Here is a 21,479-nt window from a genome sequence, read left to right on the forward strand (position 1 = left end):
CATCGAAGGGCCAGGATTTCTGATATCTAACACAATTTGAGGTAGCATGGGGCTTTACATACTTAGCATGTGACAGTGTGGTCCAGGAAACCACAGGAAGTTGTAGAAACCTGCTGCTCACATTGTATATATCCTCTGCTGAGTAAAGTCCTTTAATCAAGTAAGTTTTAAACATCACTGAAATGTCTAAGTAGGATATAGTATTCAATCCTGAACTGCTCGTTCCCATCATTAGGCCCTGCTGGCATCAGGCTGTTCCCTCCCTATGCACAGCTTTTCCTCAGGGAATCTTTATTACAATTTACCTCCAAAATTTATGTATTTCTACTATCTTCAGAATTTGTCCTTGACTTGTTACTTTATAAACAATTTTTTCATTATTCTTTTTTCCACAGCTCAAGATTCTCTTTGCCATACGGTATCTGGAAAGATCCAGCCAGTGCCTGGGCTACCCATTCATCCAGTGAGAAAGTCTTGTAAGAACTATGATGCATTAATTTCCACCATTGGAACTGCACTAAAACCTTCCACACTGAATGGATTTATGCCTAAGAAACTTCAAATGCATTAATTGCACATACATACAACTATTCATACTCACCAATGTATTTGTACCTTTGAATAACTGTATTTTTTTCTTTTCCAGAGTTCCATTCCTTAATTTTTGCCTTATATACCACGATATGATTCCATAACTATAAGGCATTATGTTTTTTAGTAATTTTTCAAATCAATTTTATGTAGTTTTAATACCTGTTACTGTAAAATAACAGTATTTTACTGCAAAATTGATGCTTACTGAAAATTTAAAAAATATAGAAGTTAAACATGAAAAAATTCCTGCAGATTCTTCTTGCCACTGTTTACATAATGGTGAATATCCCCTCACACATGATCTACTGCATTATTCATGCTCACTTAGACACATATGACTTTAAGGTATGTGATGGCTTTAAACTACATTAAAATATTACATTCATCTACTGTCATAAGACTTGGCCATATTTTAATGGACCCATGTTATTGAAGGAATGTATAAAAACTTAAATAAATTCCTATTGATGCGTACTTCCACTTTTACAAAATTCAGCTACATCTTTGATATGCTACTCACCTTCTCTATTTGAAACTCCTGATCATCAGTTACTATGTTATGATTTCTAGATCAGAGCGTTTTTTTCACTCCCACCACTAGGAAAAAGTGTGAAAGTCAGTCATGCCCTAATATCAATGTGTTTGATGGAATTTAACTAATTCTAACAAAATTTTTTGTACTTTTTTCTCAGGGTCGGGAAAGGAGAATTTGGGGTAGAGAACTTGGCGAAACGAATCTACTTCAAATAGTCTCTACCTAAGAGGTTTTGATGAGAATAATGCTAATGCTCTTACAAGGCAATCATATCAAAGCCAGGATGTAAACGTGGAGACTAAGAAACCAATGACCAATGCAGCATTTACTAAGAAATGTTTATCATTAGTATTTCTTTCTAACACTTAAATCTCTGCCATAAGTGTTGAAAAAATAATCAATAATAGTGTAGTATGTACTGTCCTGTTATTGTAAGATTAACAATATTAATTTTTCAGTCAACCTGTACTCTCACAAAAGATAATTGAATCTATATTGTATAAAATCAATACAACACTAGAGAAAGTCCAAGAAGATAGGAGCCAACTTGATATGAAAGGCTGGGGGAGGACAGGAACTAATTATAACAGGACAATGCCAAACAAATATGAAATATTGCAGTACTGTGTAGTTTTCTACCTTTCAACTCTTTGTCTCCCTAATTTTATTAAGGCTACTCTCAGGTTTCCTGTTCTGAATACAAATTTATGATATTCTGGAGGTGATCTCAACACAATATTCAGATATTATATATTTTCCCATTTATTAACAAATATTGAGTACCTGTGAAGCACTTGGCAATGATAAGATCATCTTGACTCAGTAGTGAACAAAGTCTCTGCCTTTATGGAGTTAACATTCTATGGGACCCTAGTTTTGGCATGTTCATCAAACTTTTGTAAAAGGCCAGAAAAAACTCTTATCCTTTAAGGCCTCTCTTCTGAGTAACATTTGATAAAGGTCAGGATGCTGACTGAGGCCTTTACTACAGCCATTACAAGAGTTCTCTGCTGTGTGGTCTCTGGACAACCGGGACATGAGGCGCTATGGCTGAAACACTAGCTTTAATGAAACAAATGATCTTTTCTTTCAAGACATGATGACTGGAAGAATTCACATGACACTTGAGTCTCAAAAAAAAAATCACTTTATAGAACTTTTTCCTGGGTGGATTCACTGATGTTCTTACTACCCCTATTACTTTTATAGGATTTATCATCAACGTGGATTCTGTGATGAATCGTAAGATTTGATCGCCAACTGAAGCTCTTACCACATATCTCACACTTATAAGGTTTCTCGCCTGTGTGAACTCTCTGATGAGACTGCAGTTGTGAAGACCGACTGAAGACTTTACCACACACATCGCATTTGTACGGTTTCTCTCCAGTGTGGACACTCTGATGAAGCTGAAGACTTGAGGCTTGGCTGAAGCGCTTCCCACACTCCCCACACATATATGGTTTCTCTCCCGTGTGGACCCTCTGGTGCATGTCAAGATTCAAGCTCCACTTGAAGCCCTTCCCACACTCCTCACATTTGTAAGGCTTTTCTCCAGTGTGGACTTTTTGGTGAGCTTGAAGGTGTGCACTCCGACCAAAGCTCTTCCCACACTCTTCACATCTGAACGGCTTTTCTCCACTGTGGACTCTCTGATGGGCCAAAAGATTTGAGGCCTGCCTAAAGACTTTCCCACACTCCTCACAATTATAGGGTTTCTCTCCTGTGTGGATCCTACAATGAATTCTAAGATCTGCTCTACGACTGAACCCCTTTCCACACTCTTCACATTTGTACGGCTTCTCACCCGTATGGCTCAGCTGGTGAATCTGAAGTCGTGAAATCTGATTGAAGCCTTGCCCACACTCCTCACACTTATAAGGTTTCTCTACACTGTGGGCTTTCAGATGGATTTGGAGATATGAACTCTGACTGAAGCCCTTCCCACATACCTCACACTTGTAGGGTTTCTCTCCTGTGTGGACCACCAGATGAACCTGATAATGGGAGTTTCTCCTGAAGCTCTTCCCGCACTCTTCACATTTGTAGGGCTTTTCTCCAGTGTGGACTCTCTGATGGGCCTGAAGATTTGAACTAAGAGTAAAGCCTTTACCACACACAGTGCACATGTATGATTTCTCTCCTGTGTGGACTCCCTGATGGGCTTGAAGACTTGAAGGACGACTAAAGCCTTTTCCACATTCCTCACATTTATAGGGTTTTTCTCCTGTGTGGACCCTCTGATGAATGTACAGATTTGAGCTACAAATGAAGCGCTTCCCACACTCCTCACATTTGTAGGGTTTCTCTCCCGTATGGACTCTCTGATGGGATTGAAGATGAGAATTCCGACTGAAGCTCTTACCACATGTATCACATTTGAATGGTTTCTCCCCAGTGTGGAGTCTCTGATGGTCCTGAAGGTGAGCGGCCTGACTGAAGGCCCTCCCACAGTCCTCACAAGTATAAGGTTTTTCTCCAGTGTGAACTTTACAATGAACATTAAGTGTTGATCTACGACGGAAACCTTTCCCACACTGCTCACACTTGTATGGGTTCTCCACAGTGTGAACTTTTTGATGGGCTTGTAGATGTGACCTCTGACTAAATTCCTTACCACACTCATCACACTTATGTTTTTCTCCCATGTGAATTCTCTGATGAACATGAAGAACTGAGCTATAACAGAAGCCTTTTTCACACTCAATACGTGTATGAGACTTCTCTCCTGGGTGTAACTGCTGATGAAGATCAAAGCTGGAGAGGTTGTTGAAGGTTTTTGTACATTCGTTACACTGGTAAGGTTTCTGTCCTGTGTGAATCATCCTATTCTGATCAAATGCTGGAATCTTCATGCTGTCTTTTCCATAATCATTGGGGCTATAAGATTTTTCACTTTTGTGCATCCTATGATCATCATGGTGAAAAGAAATCCAACTGATGAGGTCAACGCCCTGTTTATACTGACATAGTTCATTTTTCTTGGAAATTTGCTGATATCTATTCTCATAATTCTGTGACTCAGTCAGGAAAGTTTTCCTCTGAGAATCCTGGGTTCTCAAAGTTGGGAACTCTGGACTGCCAGTATTATCTTCATAAATTTGAACGGAGAGCCCTGCCCCAACCTGGCAGGGGGAATCATCTTGTTTGTGAAACTGAGAATTATCTATCATGGAGTCTTGACATCTGGTTAAGTCATTTGCAATATGTTGCCAGATTTGCCAGCAGGAAAGCTCTTCATGAGATGCTCTGTCATGAACAGCCCTTAACTCACTTTGATTGTTCTCTCCTGTAAGGACAAATAATTCAGAGACTTGGACAAGTGAATGCTTTGTTCAAAAGATTTAAGATTTCACACTTAGGACACAGTATGAGACTTTAACAAACCTCAGGATGGCTCAGCTTATCTTTTTCACTACATATGAATATGAAGTTTTCTGGTTTACATACTGACAGAAACCAAGAGGTGATTCACTAAGCTCCCGACTACTAAGGATAAATAAAACCCATTTAAAAACACAATTATTGACATACATACTACCTAAATCACTTTTTTAAATTACATATCTTTCCTACCATAATACAGTATCAATAAGGACAAACATCTTACAGTGCTCATAATTTATAACCACTGCCAAGAACAGTGCCTGGCAGTTACTAGGTGTTCAAGAAATGCATGCACAGACGAATCCCAGTTTGATTTCTGGGATTCTCTGTATTTTCAAATCCAAGTTTAAGTTTCAGCCAAGTTACAGAAGCAAAAGAGCTCTTACAAATAAGGTATCTGAAATACAAAAATAACTGGAAAGTGCACTTCTGCTGAGAAGCTGAAAAGCTGTACCTAAGACAGGTGTACAGTAAGGGGGTTAATGCTGAAGAAAAAATCAAAGGCAGTAACAATCACTTGGGATAAAAGGAAAGCAGAAAGAACTATGCACTGGATCCTTCTGAGGCTTTTGTACTGTCTCTAATATGTTTTTAGTTTCTCAAGTAAGAGTCAAAATTCAGAGGTTAGGGAAGAATGCTATCTCTGTGAAAACAAAATATGAAAAATTTTTGGATGTAGTTATATTTGCATTTAACGAAAATGTTTTCCAAATTAAACTATGAAGTAAATTTAATAGCTTACAATAAGTGTTTTGAAGAAACAGACTAGAAACTACCAGAGAATCATCACAACCAGTAACAGTGTCATTACATGAAATGCCTTCTAAGGTGATACATATAAATCTACACACATATAAAATGTTTGTAGAGGTAACAATGCTAAAATCCATTTCTTATTATGGATGTGGACTTTGGAAGAAGCAAATGAGATGCAGCTGGGCAACTCTCTTAAGGGAAAGACTCACAAGTTGGCTATTTTTTAAAACTTTTTCTTCCCCAATGTAAGAGATAAGGAAACAGAATTTTCCTTCCTTCTATGTGGGAATGCCTAAGAAACAGACAGACATAAGAATTCTCACTAAAAAAGTATCATCCCCCCCACCCCCAAAATGAATATACTCTGTTACAATTCCTCAAAGACAGTCACAGGGAAAGCTTGTTATTCAGTTTGTTTACAACTGTAAGACTTTCGTACATGGGTCAACTCATATAGACATATGTACACACCTGGGAAATTAAAATCAGGCACCTGAGAAATTAGAATTATGTTAGGAATTCATCTGAAGACAAGAAATATTTTGCAATATACCTTATTTACTCTGATTCATTTGCTTCCTATTTGCTATTTGCATGAAAGACAGATGTCCATATCCACTAACTCACTCACTTATTCAACTAATATTTACAGAGCCCCTGCCACACACCAGGACTATTTTAAGCACTGAGGAGATAGCAATAAACAAAAGAGACAAAATTTCTTCACTCCTGGAGATTACACTCCAGTGATACAGATAATCAGTGAATAAACAAAAATACAAGGGTACTTCAATAAGATCATGAAAATATCTGTATAAATAAAAATCTTTTAACTCTATTTTTCCATGAACTTTTTGAAGTACCTTCATATATGTGAACTGATGATCAATGCTCAGGTACAAAATAAGACAGGGCACAGAGAGTAAAGGGAGAATTGTACTTTTAATAAAGTAGTCAGAAGAGGCCTCTTTTATGATATTAAAATTGAGTGGAGACCTGAGTGAAGTAAAGAAGGGACCAGGAGCATTACAGGTGAAAGAGTATTCTGGGCAGAGAACATATAGAGGGCTGTGAGGCAGAAGTATTCCTGGCAGGTCTGAAAAACAACACAGAGGACAACGTGGCTGGAATACACTGAGCAAGAGGAAAAAGATAGGAGGTATATTCAGTGAGGCAATGGGGGACAAAGAGCAAACCATGTAGGATTCTGTCAGCCTCTTTGAGAGGTTTTTACTCTAAATAAAATAAGCCACATAATATTTTTAAGCAGAGAATAACATAGTCTGACCAAAGATTACAAGGGATCACTTTGCCTGCCCCTTAGAGAACAGACTGTAGGTGAGAAAGGGTGGGAGCAGGGCAACCAGTACTAAGACTGTTACAATAATCCAGGAGAGAGACTGGCCATTTGGACCAGGTGACGGCACCATGGGTGGTGAGAAGGAAAACGCATAGACAGTTACTACAAAGACTCACAATTGCTTGGTTCTTACCTAAATTTCTCTTTCTTTGGGCTGCTATCTTCATCATCCAAAGCTTCTCTTCTATTTCTATACGTGATGTATCGTGTTTGAAGGACTGATGCCCTGAGAACATGCAAAGTCACAAGTGTACAAACATACTAGAACTGAAATTTACTAGAAATTTGAGTTGCAACTGCATATTCAAGTCACCAAAAGCAGTGCTTTTCAAACTTTTTTTCAAATTATGACCCATTAAAGAAATATCATGTATTTCATGACCCAGACATATATACATAAATATACAGTCATGCACTGCAAAAGGTTTCGGTTAACAATGGACTGCGTATATGACAGCCAGAGAAACAGGCTATACCCTGTAGCCTAAGTGTGTAGTAAGCTAGAGCATCTAGGTTTGTGTAAGTTCACTCTATGATGTTCACACAAAAATGAAATAACCTAACAACACATTTCTTTTTTTGTATACTTTTTTTTTTCTCTTTTTTGGCAACTGGCTGGTAGAGGGATCCGAACCTGTGCCCTTGGTGCTATAAGGCTGCACTCTAACCAACTGAGCTAACTGGCCAGCCCCAACAACGCATTTCTCAGAACATAAACCTGTCGTTAAGCAACGCGTGGCTATATGTTATGAAAAGAAAGTTTAAGTAACTTATTTCTAACTAATGTCTGTTTTCATTAAATCTCCTCCCAATGGCTCTCACACCACTCATGCAATGGGCCAGAGTTTTTGCTGCAGTGTGTCCCGTTTTTCCTAAAGAGCTCTATTTTCTACCCTATTTTATTTCATTAGAAATTGCTAGTAGCTGGCCAACCACCAAAAAAATAAAAATAAAAAAAATAAAAAAACATATTGCTGGTAGGATTCAATAAATTGGTTTTATAATTCACTAACAGGACCAGAGTAAAATTTGAAAAAGTATACACAAGGTATAGCACAGTGTATTATCTATTTACAGTTCTTTTACAAAACACAAATGAAAAAGACCTGAAATATCCTATTCAGAAAGACCAGAAACATCCTGTCTCTGTATCCCATAGGAATCAGAAAAGTCAGGTTCCCATACTCAGGGAACCATTTCAAGAACCTTTTCAAAGCCTTAAAACTCCAAGGTCACAATGACACTCCAGTCCTCACCCACTGAGACCAGGTTCCTGAAATTCTCCACCATCACATCTTGGTACAGCTTCCTCTGGGCAGGGTCCAGCAGCCCCAGCTCCTCCTCAGTAAAGGCCACAGCCACGTCCTTGAATGTCACTGCTTCCTACAACAAACACACATGGCCTCAATCTTACAACCAATGTTCACTGGAAGAGGAGCTACACTGAGAAGGTGGGAAGGTGGGAAGGATGGGTGGGAAGTTGCTCTGGATTCTGAGCCATTTCTAGTACATTTCCCAGCCCTTTTCCTTCTATCTTGCCAACGCCATACGCTGATGGTCCTCAGCCTTACCAAAAGTGCTGCTACGAAAAAGAAAGCTTTGTATATTTACCTGCTATTCTCAGGGTGTACTGTTGCAAGTAAACCCCCTAGAACTCTAACTGTTGCATCCTGAACTAAAAAAGTTTAACATTTCAATTAATATTCCCAATTTCCCCCCAAATGTTTACCAGATTAGTTCCAATCGTGTTTGACAGCAACTGCCTTCCCACTGAGCTGGGGGTCAGGTGAGGAGTAGTGTTATACATGGAAATAAATCAAAAGGGAATGTCAGGTCTCTGAATAAGACTCTTTCTCTCTTTCCTCCTGACTGTCTTTCACTTGAACACAATACCCTGACTCCGGGTCATTATGGTTTTCCACATGAATGTGAGCGGGCTCCTCATTTTTCACAACCCCTTCTCTTCAATGTTTAAAATGAAGATGAAACCAAGTACCTTCTCCTACAGTTGCTCTGAGGTGTAAACACAGTGACAAAGCTCAAGTGTCTGGCAAGTCTTCCAGTACCAACAGACTTTTTAAACTAAGGTCACATAATAGGGCTGGCCCGTGGCTCACTCGGGAGAGTGTGGTGCTGATAACAGCAAGGCCACGGGTTCGGATCCCTATATAGACATGGCTGGTTCGCTCACCTGGGAGAGTGTGGTGCTGACAACACCAAGTCAAGGGTTGGGTTCCCCTTACTGGTCATCTTTTAAATAAATACATAAATAAACAAAAAATATACTAAGGTCACATATTACTTTTATTTAAAAAAAAAAAACGCAAATGAAAAAAGATAGACCAGTAAATAAAACACGGGGTATGACTCAGGCATAAGAGAAGACAGAATCAGGCCCTTGCAGTGAAATATGTCTAATAATATTTTTTCTGTGTGAAGCAGCAGTTAAATCCTGATACATTGTGCCATATTTGAACAGTCTATCAAAAAAGACCTGAGGCACCACATAGGAAACATGCCTTTTTAATGATGAATACCTAGCATGTTAAGGATTAAGAAAGGCAATATATTTTTTTAAACTGAATTTTTTAAAAAAGTTAAAAGGAAAACTGTCAATGTAGTGTTCCTAAAACAGCAAAAATCTTTAACTAAATATAAATATAGAGAGAATAGTCTTAAAAAATTACAAATATAAATATATTTCTACAAATTTATAAATATAGTGAGAATAATTTAAAATTGGGTACATAAATTGGGTAGAAATATAATACAATTAAAATAAATGTTATATAGTATTAAAAAACTAGTATCTACGCTATGAATACAAATGTATAACCATGAATACATATAATGAAGCAATTACAGAAATATAAAAGTAGCCAATTTGTAAGCAGGGAAGTAGTAAAGCAGATGTTTTTCATTTCTATTAATTTTTCTGCTTTTATTTGTAAAATAAGAAATGATGAAATAAAAACTAAACCCCAAACCAGTTAAACTTAAAACGGTCAAAACAAGCACCCGATACACTCAACAGGTCCTCAAATGCTTTGATTCTCCTTGAAGGAGAAAAACTTGTGTCCAGTCTCTGAGCACTAAAATTGCATTCTTAACAGTGAGAAAGGCAAGCTCTACTCACCTTGAACATGCTCATTTTTAATTCTTCCTTTTGGGGAAGTGCAGAGTCCTAAAAGGGCAGAACTAAGAAAGGAAAGAGAAGTCAATAGAAACTGGGCAAGTATGTCACTAATCCATGTGGCTGCTCCTTGTGAATTAGCAAAGGTGCTTATTCCTCAGGGTGGCTGCAGCTGCACGTGTGCCTATGAGCAGAACATAGATACTAGATGTCCCCTTTACCCCTTTCAGTAGTAGTTCAGAAAACAACCTGCCATACCACACACAGTGGTCCCATCACCAGGATACCTGCACTTCCACAGTAGCAATTCTTATTCTGGATATGGTATAAATTGAGACAATGTAAGTAAGAATAGGCTCTTGAACTGATATGCATGGAATGAAATTCTGGCATGGCTACTCACTAGCAGTGTCACCTTGGGGAAGTTATTTATTTATTTATTTATTTGGCAGGGGGAGAAGTTATTAACATCTGTTTACCTAAGTTCTGTCATCTGCAGGCAGGGGAGAATAACAATATCAATCTTATGGAATCATTGCAAGGTAGAAAGCTCTTAGAACACCATCAGGGTTTCTTATTTCTTTGCAACTGCAGTAAGTAAATTATAGTTTATAGTTTTAAAATACCCTTAAAAATGTTATTTCCAGGGCTGGCCTGTTAACTCAGTTGGTTAGAGTGCAGCCTTATAATACTAAGGTCATGGGTTCAGATCCCCTTACTGGCTAGCTGCCAAAAAAAAAAAGTGATTTCCACCAACAGAATATTGTAAGATACCTGGAGTTATCAGGTTTCTCCTGTGTCGTCTAAAAGTCTCTTATAACTTCTGGAAAATCTCTGGTTGTCTTTCCAATAATTTGCTACCTCACAATAATATTTATATTGACATGGACACATTTTTATGAAAGGTAAAAAAAAAGTGCAGTTTCTTTTTAAGCTGGAAGCACCCTTTTGACATGTATGCACGGAGGTAAAGAAACCAATGAAATCTAAAATACTGCAATAAAAAACGAAAACTTTGGTAGTTTTTGAACTATCAAACGAAAAATTTGATAGTTCATACCTAATTTACGTGAAAAAGACAGAAATCTGTGTCCATACAGGAATGTACAATAAATAAGTGGGTAAGAAGAGAAGGCTCCTCCCACAGTACAACACATAAAACTAATAATTGTAGAATAAAAGATAACTAAAAAATTATCAATAGATGCTAAAAACTGGTGAAAGTTTGGTGTGAAATAAGATAGCCACATAGTCTCAAAGTATTAATTGCAAAAGGAAAAATATAAACTGGCAGACACCTTAACCAAAAGAACAAAGCTGAGAGCACCAGTGGGACAGACCCACAAATTGACATTTGACTAAACATGTGATGGATGCATTGAGAAGAATGCCTCACCAATTCTGTGGCATCTCTGCTGATAATGTACACCCTGAATTCAATTATGAACAAATATTGAATAAACCAAAAAATAGGGACAATCTACAAAATGATTTATCAATATTCTATAAAAATATCGAGAAAAAAAAAGTCTGAGGTCTCACAGATCATTCTAGATTAAAGATTAAAGTGACTAATGAAACAAAAACTAAGTGCAAAGCATACAACTGAACTAGACCTTAGCGAGGGGGGGGAGGGGAATTGCTCTCACAGACTTCATTGAGAAAACTGAACAAATTTAAACATGGACTGTGGAGTAGATAACAGCATGTTTTCAGTGTAGTTAATTTTATTTTAATCACTGTCTCTAGTTTGCTCTCAAATGCTTCAGCAAAAAATCACAACAAAATATAAGTATGATAAAGCTGTAAAAAAGAAAAAAAAAAAGCTATGACAACTAATAGCAGCAACAGCCAAACTCAGTGTTTTTAACTGATCAGCAAGAAGCAGACGGGGCCACATAGTGATGATGGTGAATAAGAAAAAACAAGACAATCTGTAACACAGAAACAAATACATTCTACAATGACAGAAATAACCAAACAATTGCCTCATACCTAACATGCGTGGCTACATACTTCTTTTGTTTGTTTGTTTTTGGTGGCTGGCAGATATAGGGATCTGAACCCTTGACCCTGGTGTTATAACACCTCACTCTAACCAAGTTAGCTAACCAGCCAGCCCACTTTTTTTCCTTTTCTTTTCTTTTTTTGGCCACATACTTCTTGACAAGTGACAACTCCAATCTCATTTTGTTTCTCCCATCTCCTAGGTAAAAATCATTACAATATTCAGTCAATAAATTGCTTCTGCTTCTTGACAGCATCCAATCCACAGCAAACCCTCACTGCCTAAAACTCTCTCCAGCTCAGCTAACACAAGCCAAAACCCTGTAACCAGCCTCTCCCGATTGTCTCTTACCAAGATACCCCACGTATCCGCATGTGATGTGTGGGCTTCCTTGCTGCAGCAAGCTAAAATGAACTTAACTGTCTCTGATTACAGGTATGTTCCTGGTGTTATTTGGCTGATGGTCACTGACAGGAAAAATAGGCAAATGTAAACAATTGGTGAATCTGGGTTAAGATTATGTAAGATTTCCTTACACTATTGTTGCAACTTTTCTATAAGTTTAAAATTATATAAAAACAAATAGTTGAAGAAATCAGGAAATTGTCATAGTGATAAGAACAGTAATAACAATAATAATGATGATGACACTGATGATGACCGTGGCAATAATATCTAACATTAATTAACAGTAACTAGTTCCAGTACCGGCCATTCACAAAAAAATAAAATAAAATAAAAATAACAGTAATTAGTAGTCGCTCTTCCTACTTCGGGTAGAAGTCCTCTAGCACAAAAAGATCAATGAATCTACTCTCCAAAGCCTAGGAGAAATACATCTTCATGGCTTCTAATTTACTCCATTTTGACTCTAGACTTGCCAGCTGCCTTCTACTCATGTCAGGATTGTGCAAGGAGACTTGACAGCTGACAATATTTAGTGGGGAAAAATAATCACTGGACTAAGTAGGGTTCTAGTGTGGCCAGGTCAGTTTTATGTGTGACATCTGGCAGGGTCAATTTTTTAGGCATGAGTTTCCAGATAAAACTCTTTCCTGAGCTTCTCAAAGTTAATGCACACAGGAATCACCTTAGGATCTTGCTGAAATGCAGGTTCCTGTGTCCCATCTGCAGAAATTCCAAATCAGAGGGTCTTGGGTAGGGCTTGAGGATGGGCATTTCTAACCAGGTGACGCCAATGCTGCTGGTTTGTGGACCAGTTTGAGTAGCCCTGCAGTGCACTGTCAGTCCAAAAGAAAACGGCTTCCACTAAACAGAAATATACACAAGAATGCCTTGACAAAAAGGCACTAAAACATTGATAATTATTATCTTTACATCCTAAGGTTATGGGTAATTTAAAATTTTTATTTATTTCTGTATTTCCTGAATTTCCCATGACTATATATTACTTCTATAAATATCTGAAATAAAGGAAATGAAATAATTGAGAAAACAATTTTTTATAAAATCATAAAGTACCACAAACCTTGTTCTCAAGGTCTCCATAGTGAAGTCCCAACCTATTTTCACATAATACTAGCTAGTTTCCTATGCTTCATGGAGAAAATACCAAAGAAATTTATGAACACAGGTCTGAACTCGCACTGCCTCGGTTCCAATGCCAGCTCCACATCCTACCGTCCGGGTGACCACTGGCAAACAGATTGTTCCCTGCGTCTGTCTTCTCATCTTTTGCGTAAGAAAAATAGCAGTACCACCTCACAGAGCCAGTGTACGGCGAAAAAGTGTTCATTTGTACAAATCCCTTAGAATGGAATTTAGCCAACTAGTGCTTAATTATTATCACTTTCCATGCCCAAGTACGTGACCCACACATTCCCCGATTTATGTGAACATCTTTTTATAAGAAGAATGGTCACTCTAACTCACATGGAGCTCTGCAGACTGCCTCCTCCTCCGTGCAGAGCTTTTTGACAAGTCAGTGCTGGGGAAGGAAAGAAGGCTGTGAAATGCAAGGATTGTGTCTCCATCCCCGATAAACCAGTGACATCCCCCGTCCCAGCTAGAAGCAACCCTCTCCTTCCTAAAAAGGTCCAGGAGTCAGGGACAATCCACCTTCCTGGGCTCACAGAAGCTCCCTGCGCAACGGGCGCTTCTCGGAGAATTATTGTAGATAACAATACACGTGCCAGGCTGTTTTAAACCTTTTGCACTATAGTGTCGCTTTTTTTCAAAACATTTTATTCGGAAGATATTACTTTCCCTTTTACAGAAAAGCAAACGAAGACACAGAAGGGTTATCTAGTTCACTGTGATACCTTATCAAGTGGCAGCGCTGGCTTCTAGGTGGGAAAGTCGGGTTGCGGAAGCGGACAGGCCGGGAGACCCTCAACGTCAGCACAGCCCGACCCCGGCCACCCCAACCCGCTACGCCCCCAAGGCAAAGCAGCTCCTCCCAGGAATCACAAAACGCCATCCTCGTCCCTCAAACCTCTGTTCTTTGCCCCTCCTCTTTCTCTCCCTAAACGAAAGACCGTTAGCTCTTGGTCCCAAGCGCATTATGGAGAAGTTCAAAAGATTCCTGAGGAGCAGACCTGAATCGTCACAAGGAGGGAATCGATGGCTGCTCCGTCGTCCTCCTCGGGCGGAAGTGCCCGCGACTACCCGGAGCCCCTGGACTACACTTCCCAGAATTCCGCGGGGAAAACGTAAACCGTCGTCTTTACTGCCGCTTAAGCGTGTGAGACTACACGGAGCTCTGGACTACCTGTCACAGAATGCTAGAGGCGAGAGAAACTGGCACCAGCACCTCCCTTCTAGACTACACTTTCCAAACGTCTGAGCAGAAAACGCCAAAGCGGGCCCTCTGATGCGGAAGTGGCCCATAATCCTGAACTCCTGGTGTTCACCTCCCAGAATCTCTGAGGTCTGCCTTGGAAAAGCACAGACTGTGTTCATTGTTAAGTCCGACGAGCTGAGTAGCACTTTAGACATTGCGATGGTCTCAATGTTTGTGTCACCTCCAAAATTAATATGTTGAAATCCTGACCCCAAGGTGATGGTATTAGGAGGCGGGGCCTTTGGGAGCAGATTAGATCCTGAGGCAGGGCCCTCGTGAATAGGATTAATGCTCTCATAAAAGTAGCCTGCTGGAGCACATTTCCTCTTTCAGCTATGTGAGGATACAGTAGCCAGAAGGCAAGGCAGGCCCTCATTAGGCACCGAATCTGCTGGCACTTTCACCTTGTTTTTTTCTTATAGCAACCCCAATGGACTATTACAGATGTGTTCAAAGGGTGTAAGCGACATTAAGTCTATTGCCTGTCACCGATGCTTCTTGGTAAACCCCAAAGGCCTTCACCGTGGGAGTAAGGGCAAAAGAACTGGGCATTCTTTGGTAGGAGCAGAAACCCAATGTCAAATCCTTGAAACTGCATGTGGTGGATGTGTTTTGTTAGTATCTTCTGGCCCTCACAAAAGCAAATGAAAATCATACCATCACCCTAGGCCTCAAATTATTTCTATAATTTTAAAATTTGTGACATTAACATTTGGCCAAGTGAACTTTAAGAAAAAAAGCATTACTTGACACACAGGAACACTTCATAATGATAAAAGTTTCAAGTTACCATAAACTAATCAGTTCATATTTTATAAAGCAAAAATTGGCAGAACCATATAAAAAGAAACTCACATGTATAGAGGGAAAAACTGAGCTGTAAAAGGCATATGTTAAAATAGAAGGGAAGCTACAAATCAGTTAGGAAAACATCCATCTCAGGAAGTTAATAAGTGAATAACAAGACCAAAAAAGCAGATAGGAGAAAAATAATTAAAAGTAGATTAATAAAATATAAAATAAAAAATTAAATGTATTATCTCCCCACCCCTACCCCTCCAAAAGATCAACCCATGGATAAAACTATAAAATTGATAAACTCTGGTAAGAATAACCAAGAAAAAAAAGATATGAAAAATTGCCAAGGTCAGAAATAAAAAGAACATCACTGAAAATTATAAGAGGATATTTGAACAATTATATAATAATTTTTTGTAAATTTAGATGAAAACCATATATTTCTAGACAAACAGAATTTGTAGTGGATTGAGTTATGTCCCCCCAAAACTCACTGGAAATTGAATGGTGTTACCCAAGTTTTATGTATTAGAAACTTGGCCCACACTGTGACTGCTAAGAGGGTGGGAAATCCTATTATGGTAATTGAAAGGTGGAGCCTCGAAGAGGTGATTAGATTGTAGGACCATGCCATAGTGAATGGATTAAAAATGGTGGCCAGGGTTGTGGTTCTGAGGGCTTTAAAAAGAGAGTGAATGAGGAGATTAGTCTCTCTCTGCTCTTTCTGCTTCTACCATCTTGCAATGTGAGACTCTTGGGTTAATGTCACCACCACCAGATGGGCTTTGGAATTCTCAGACTCAGAAACTGTAAGCAATAAATGTTGTTTTTCTCTATAAATAACCCAGTTTCAGGTATTCTGTTATAAGCAACATAAACGGACTAATACAGAATTGAAATACATTTAAATAACAAACGTAATACTTAATGATTAAAGGATGGAAACTTCACCTTTGAGATTAGGAATGAGAAGAGAATGCTGAGTGATATCCACTTCTAATCAAATTGTACAGGAACTTATATCTTGCCAAATTCACCCATTAATTTTAATAAATTTTATGTACATTCTTTTGGATTTTTTATACATGTAATCATGTCAATTATAAACAATTACAATTTTATTTCTTCTTTTCCAACATGTACACCTTCTATATATTTTTCTTTCCTACTTGCATTGGCTAGAACCACATATTTGCTAGCCCATTCTCAACTTCTTTTTTTTTTCTTGAATATTTTAAAGCAAATTCCAGATCTGTCATTTCACATGTAAACACTTTAGTATTGACATGAGGTGGCGATTCTCTCAGTGCGTGCCTCCTGGGACCAGCCTCAAAAATTGTTCAGCAGCAGCGGCAGCAGCGTAAGGAGCACCAGAAGTAGCGGCACCAGCGGCAGCTGCGCACCAGCCGCAGCAGCAGGGGAAGCAGCACCAGTGGAAGCGGCAGGAGCGGGGGAAGTGGTGGCAGTGGAGCCCGCGGCAAAGGAGTCGACGGCAGGGGTGTCGGCAGCAGCGGTGTGAGCGGCCGCGGCAGCAGCAGCGGTGAAAGCGGCAGCGGCAGGAGCAACACCCTGCAGTAACGCCCCATCACCCAGCAGTCCGGCTGAGTCCAAGCTGACCAGAGAGGTGACTCCCTGGAGAGGCCCAAGACCCGAGGCAACCACATACGCAAGGCACTAGTGGCCAATTGAGCAGTCACGGAGGTAGCCATACCAAATTGGCAACCACAGCAACATCCTAGTCAGTCAATAGTGTCAAACCTGTGGACTGTGAAACCCCCTGCCACAATGAATAAACATCAAAGAAAAGATACCAGAAATACGAAAAATCAAGAAAGTACACCACCAAAGGATAATAACTCTCAAGCTCTAGATCCTATAGAACAAGAAGCCCTTGAAATGACTGACAAGGAATTTCGAGTGATAATTCTAAGGAAACTGAATGAGATACAAGAAAACTCAGCTAGACATCATGATGAAATGAGGAAAAGTATACAGGACCTAAAAGAAGAAATGTACAAGGAAATCAATGCCCTGAAAAAAAATGTAGCAGAACTTGCTGAACTGAAGAAGTTATTCAGCGAAATAAAAAACACATGGAGAGTTTAACCAGCAGGCTTGTCGAAGTTGAAGAGAGAACCTCTGAACTTGAAGATGGGCTGTTTGAAATAACACAAGCAGACAAAAAAAAAAAAAAAAAAGGAAAAAGAATCAAAGACATTGAAGAAAATCTGAGAGAGATATCAGACAACCTTAAGCACTCAAATATCCAAGTCATGGGTATTCCAGAAGGGGAAGAAAAAGGAGATTGCATTGAAAACATAGTCAACAAAATAGTGGCAGAAAACTCCCAGGTATAGGAAAAATCACAGATCTTCAGATCCAGGAAGCTCAACGATCTCCAAACGTATTCAACCCAAAAAGGTCTTCTCCAAGACATGTTATAGTCAAATTGGCAAAACTCAAAGACAAAAAGAGAATCTTAAAAGCTGCAAGAGAGAAGCGTCAAATCACCTATAAGGGAGCCTCAATCCGGCTAACATCAGACTTTTCATCACAAACCCTAAAAGCCAGAAAGGAATGGGATGATATATTCAAAATACTAAAAGACAGAGATTTTCAGCCAAGAATACTCTACCCTGCAAGACTATCCTTCCGAAATGAAGGGCAAATAGTATATTTCTCAGACAAAAAAAAACTGTGGGAGTTCACCACCACACGACCACCCTTACAAGAAATTCTCAAGGGAGTACTGGGTTTGGTTCCTGAAAAATAACTATGACTGCCATAAAAACCCAAGAAAAATCTAAACCCACTAGTATAATAAAAATGGCATTCATGAAGAGAAAACAAGCAAACAAAAAGGCTATCTACAACCTAAGAAACCAACAAACACAGAAAACAAACAGTAAATCAGAAAGCAAGGAACAAAAGACACCTAAGACAACCAATCAACAATCAATAAAATGCTAGGAATAAATCAACACTTTTCAATAATAACTCTTAGTGTAAAAGGCTTAAAATCCCCAATCAAAAGACACAGACTGGCTGACTGGATTAAAAAGGAGGACCCAATTATATGCTGCCTTCAAGAGACCCACCTCACCCATAAAGACTCACATAGACTAAGAGTGAAAGGATGCAAAAAGATTTACCATGCAAACAGAAAAGAAAAACGAGCTGGAATAGCTATTCTTATATCTGACAAAGTAGACTTTAAACTAAAAACCATAAAAAGAGACAATGAGGGCCACTACATAATGATAAAAGGACTGATGCATCAAGAAGACATAACAATCATAAATATGTACGCACCCAATGTTGGAGCAGCCAGATTTATAAAACAAACTCTATTAGACCTAAAGAAGGAAATAGACACTAATACCATAATAGCAGGGGACCTGAACACCCCACTGTCAATATTGGACAGATCATCTAGGCAAAGAATCAGCAGAGAAATACAAGATCTAAACAATACTCTAGACCAATTGGACATGGCAGATGTCTACAGAACATTCAATCCAACAACCTTAGAATATTCTTTCTTCTCATCAGCACATGGATCATTCTCCAGGATAGATCACATATTAGGTCACAAATCAAGTCTCCACAAATTCAAAAATATTGGAATTATCCCATGTATTTTCTCAGACCACAATGGATTAAAACTAGAAATCAATAACAAACGAAACTCTGGAAACTATACAAACACATGGAAATTAAACAGCATTCTACTTAATGACATGTGGGTCCAAGAAGAAATCAAGCAGGAAATCAAAAAATTTATTGAAACTAATGAAAATAATGATACATCATACCAAAACCTGTGGGATACTGCAAAAGCAGTATTAAGGGGGAAATTTATTGCATTAAATGCTCAACTCAGAAGAATGGAAAGATGGCAAGTGAACAACCTAACACTTCACCTTAAAGAACTAGAAAAACAAGAACAATCCAAACCTAAAGTTGGCAGACGGAAAGAAATCATTAAGACCAGAGCAGAACTGAATGAAATTGAAACCCGAAAAACAATACAAAAGATCAATGAATCAAAAAGTTGGTTTTTTGAAAAGATAAATAAAATTGACAAACCATTAGCATGGCTAACAAAAAAAAGAAGAGAGAAGATTCAAATGACAAAAATTAGAAATGAAAAAGGTGATATTACAACTGATTCATCTAAAATACAAGGAATCATTCGAGACTACTATAAACAACTATACGCCAACAAGTTTGGAAATCTGGAGGAAATGGATAAATTTCTGGACACACACAAGCTCCCAAAACTGAGCCATGAAGATGTAGAAAATCTGAACAGACCAATAACAACAAAGGAGATTGAAGCTGTTATCAGAAAGCTCCCAACAAAGAAAAGCCCAGGATCAGATGGATTCACAGCAGAATTTTACCAAGCATTCAAAGAGGAATTGACACCAATTCTTTACAAACTATTCCAAAAGATTGAAACAGACGCAAATCTCCCAAACTCATTCTATGAAGCAAACATCATCCTGATACCAAAACCAGGTAAAGATATAACCAATAAAGAAAACTACAGGCCGATATCCTTGATGAATATAGATGCAAAAATCCTCACTAAATTACTAGCAAACAGAATACAACAACACATACGTAAAATTATTCACCACGATCAAGTGGGATTCATCCCAGGGATGCAAGGTGGGTTCAACATACGCAAATCAATAAATGTGATACACCATATTAATAAACTCAAACACAAGGACTATATGATCATCTCTATAGATGCTGAAAAAGCATTTGATAAAATTCAACACTCATTCATGACAAAGACCCTCTATAAGTTAGGTATAGAGGGAAAGTATCTCAACATAATCAAAGCCATATATGATAAACCCACTGCCAATATCATCCTGAATGGGGATAAGCTGAAAGCTTTTCCTTTAAGAACAGGAACTAGACAAGGATGCCCACTCTCACCACTCCTATTCAACATAGTATTGGAAGTACTAGCCAGAGCAATCAGAAAAGAGAAGGAAATAAAGGGCATCCAGATTGGAAACGATGAAGTCAAACTGTCCCTGTTTGCAGATGACATGATCCTATATATCGAACAGCCTAAAGCCTCTACTAAAAAACTCATGGAGTTGATAAATGATTTCAGCACAGTAGCAGGATACAAAATCAACACACAAACATCAGTAGCATTTCTATTCTCCAATAGTGAACATGCAGAAAGAGAAATCAAGAAAGCCTGACCATTTACCATAGCCACCAAAAAAAATAAAATACTTAGGAATTGAGTTAACCAAGGATGTGAAAAATCTGTATAATGAGAACTACAAACCACTGCTGAGAGAAATTAGAGAGGATCCAAGAAGATGGAAGATATCCCATGCTCTTGGATTGGAAGAATCAACATAGTGAAAATGTCCATACTACCCAAAGTGATATACAAATTCAATGCAATCCCCATTAAAATTCCAATGACATTTTTCTCAGAAATGGAAAGAACTATCCAGACATTTATATGGAATAACAAAAGACCACGCATAGCCAAAGCAACGCTGAGCAAAAAAAATAAAGCTGGAGGCATAACACTACCTGACTTTAAACTACACTACAAAACTATAATAACCAAAACAGTAAGGTACTGGCATAAAAACAGACACACTGATCAATGGAATAGAATAGAGAATCCAGAAATCAACCCACACACCTACAGCCATCTGATCTTTGCCAAAGGCACCAAGCCTATACACTGGGGAAGAGACTGCCTCTTTAGCAAATGGTGCTGGGAGAACTGGATATCAATATGCAGGAGAATGAAACTAGACCCATACCTTTCATCATACACTAAAGTCAACTCAAAATGGATTAAAGAATTAAATATACACCCTGAAACAATAAAACTTCTTAAAGAAAACATAGGAGAGACACTTCAGGAAATAGGACTGGACACAGACTTCATGAATACGACCCCAAAAGCATGGGCAACCAAAGGAAAAATAAACAAATGGGATTATATCAAACTAAAGAGCTTCTGCACAGCAAAAGAAACAATTAACAGAGTTAAAAGACAACCAACAGAGTGGGAGAAAATATTTGCAAAATATACATCTGACAAAG

The 21,479-nt window shown here is 38.5% G+C and overlaps 1 protein-coding gene across 3 annotated transcripts; it reads right to left on the reverse strand.

The window, feature by feature from the left end:
- Window positions 1-1,917: 1,917 nt before the first annotated feature.
- On the reverse strand, window positions 1,918-14,388 carry ZNF226 (zinc finger protein 226). 3 transcript variants are annotated; one of them, XM_063111842.1, is made up of 7 exons: window positions 14,332-14,388; window positions 13,667-13,721; window positions 12,864-13,014; window positions 9,769-9,830; window positions 7,889-8,015; window positions 6,766-6,858; window positions 1,918-4,418 (listed from the first exon to the last, which is right to left on the reverse strand). In XM_063111842.1, exons 4-7 carry the CDS (start codon window positions 9,781-9,783, stop codon window positions 2,278-2,280), a joined length of 2,376 nt encoding a protein of 791 aa, XP_062967912.1. In that variant the 5' UTR covers window positions 9,784-9,830; window positions 12,864-13,014; window positions 13,667-13,721; window positions 14,332-14,388; the 3' UTR covers window positions 1,918-2,277. The 3 variants fall into 3 exon arrangements, with proteins under 3 accessions (XP_062967912.1, XP_062967911.1, XP_062967913.1); XM_063111841.1 differs by having other exon boundaries at window positions 12,864-13,042; XM_063111843.1 differs by lacking the exon at window positions 9,769-9,830 and having other exon boundaries at window positions 12,864-13,042.
- Window positions 14,389-21,479: the final 7,091 nt, after the last annotated feature.

The sequence above is a fragment of the Cynocephalus volans genome, chromosome 10, assembly GCF_027409185.1.
Source record: "Cynocephalus volans isolate mCynVol1 chromosome 10, mCynVol1.pri, whole genome shotgun sequence".
Classification (NCBI taxonomy): domain Eukaryota; kingdom Metazoa; phylum Chordata; class Mammalia; order Dermoptera; family Cynocephalidae; genus Cynocephalus; species Cynocephalus volans.

Coding starts and splice junctions, on each gene's coding strand:
- ZNF226 (XM_063111842.1), bottom strand. Junction 6,859..7,888: donor CAGGAACCTGGTCTCAGTGG/GTGAGGACTGGA, acceptor GCATGTTCTCAG/GGCATCAGTCCTTCAAACAC. Junction 4,419..6,765: donor CCAAAGAAAGAGAAATTTAG/GTAAGAACCAAG, acceptor TTGTCCTTACAG/GAGAGAACAATCAAAGTGAG.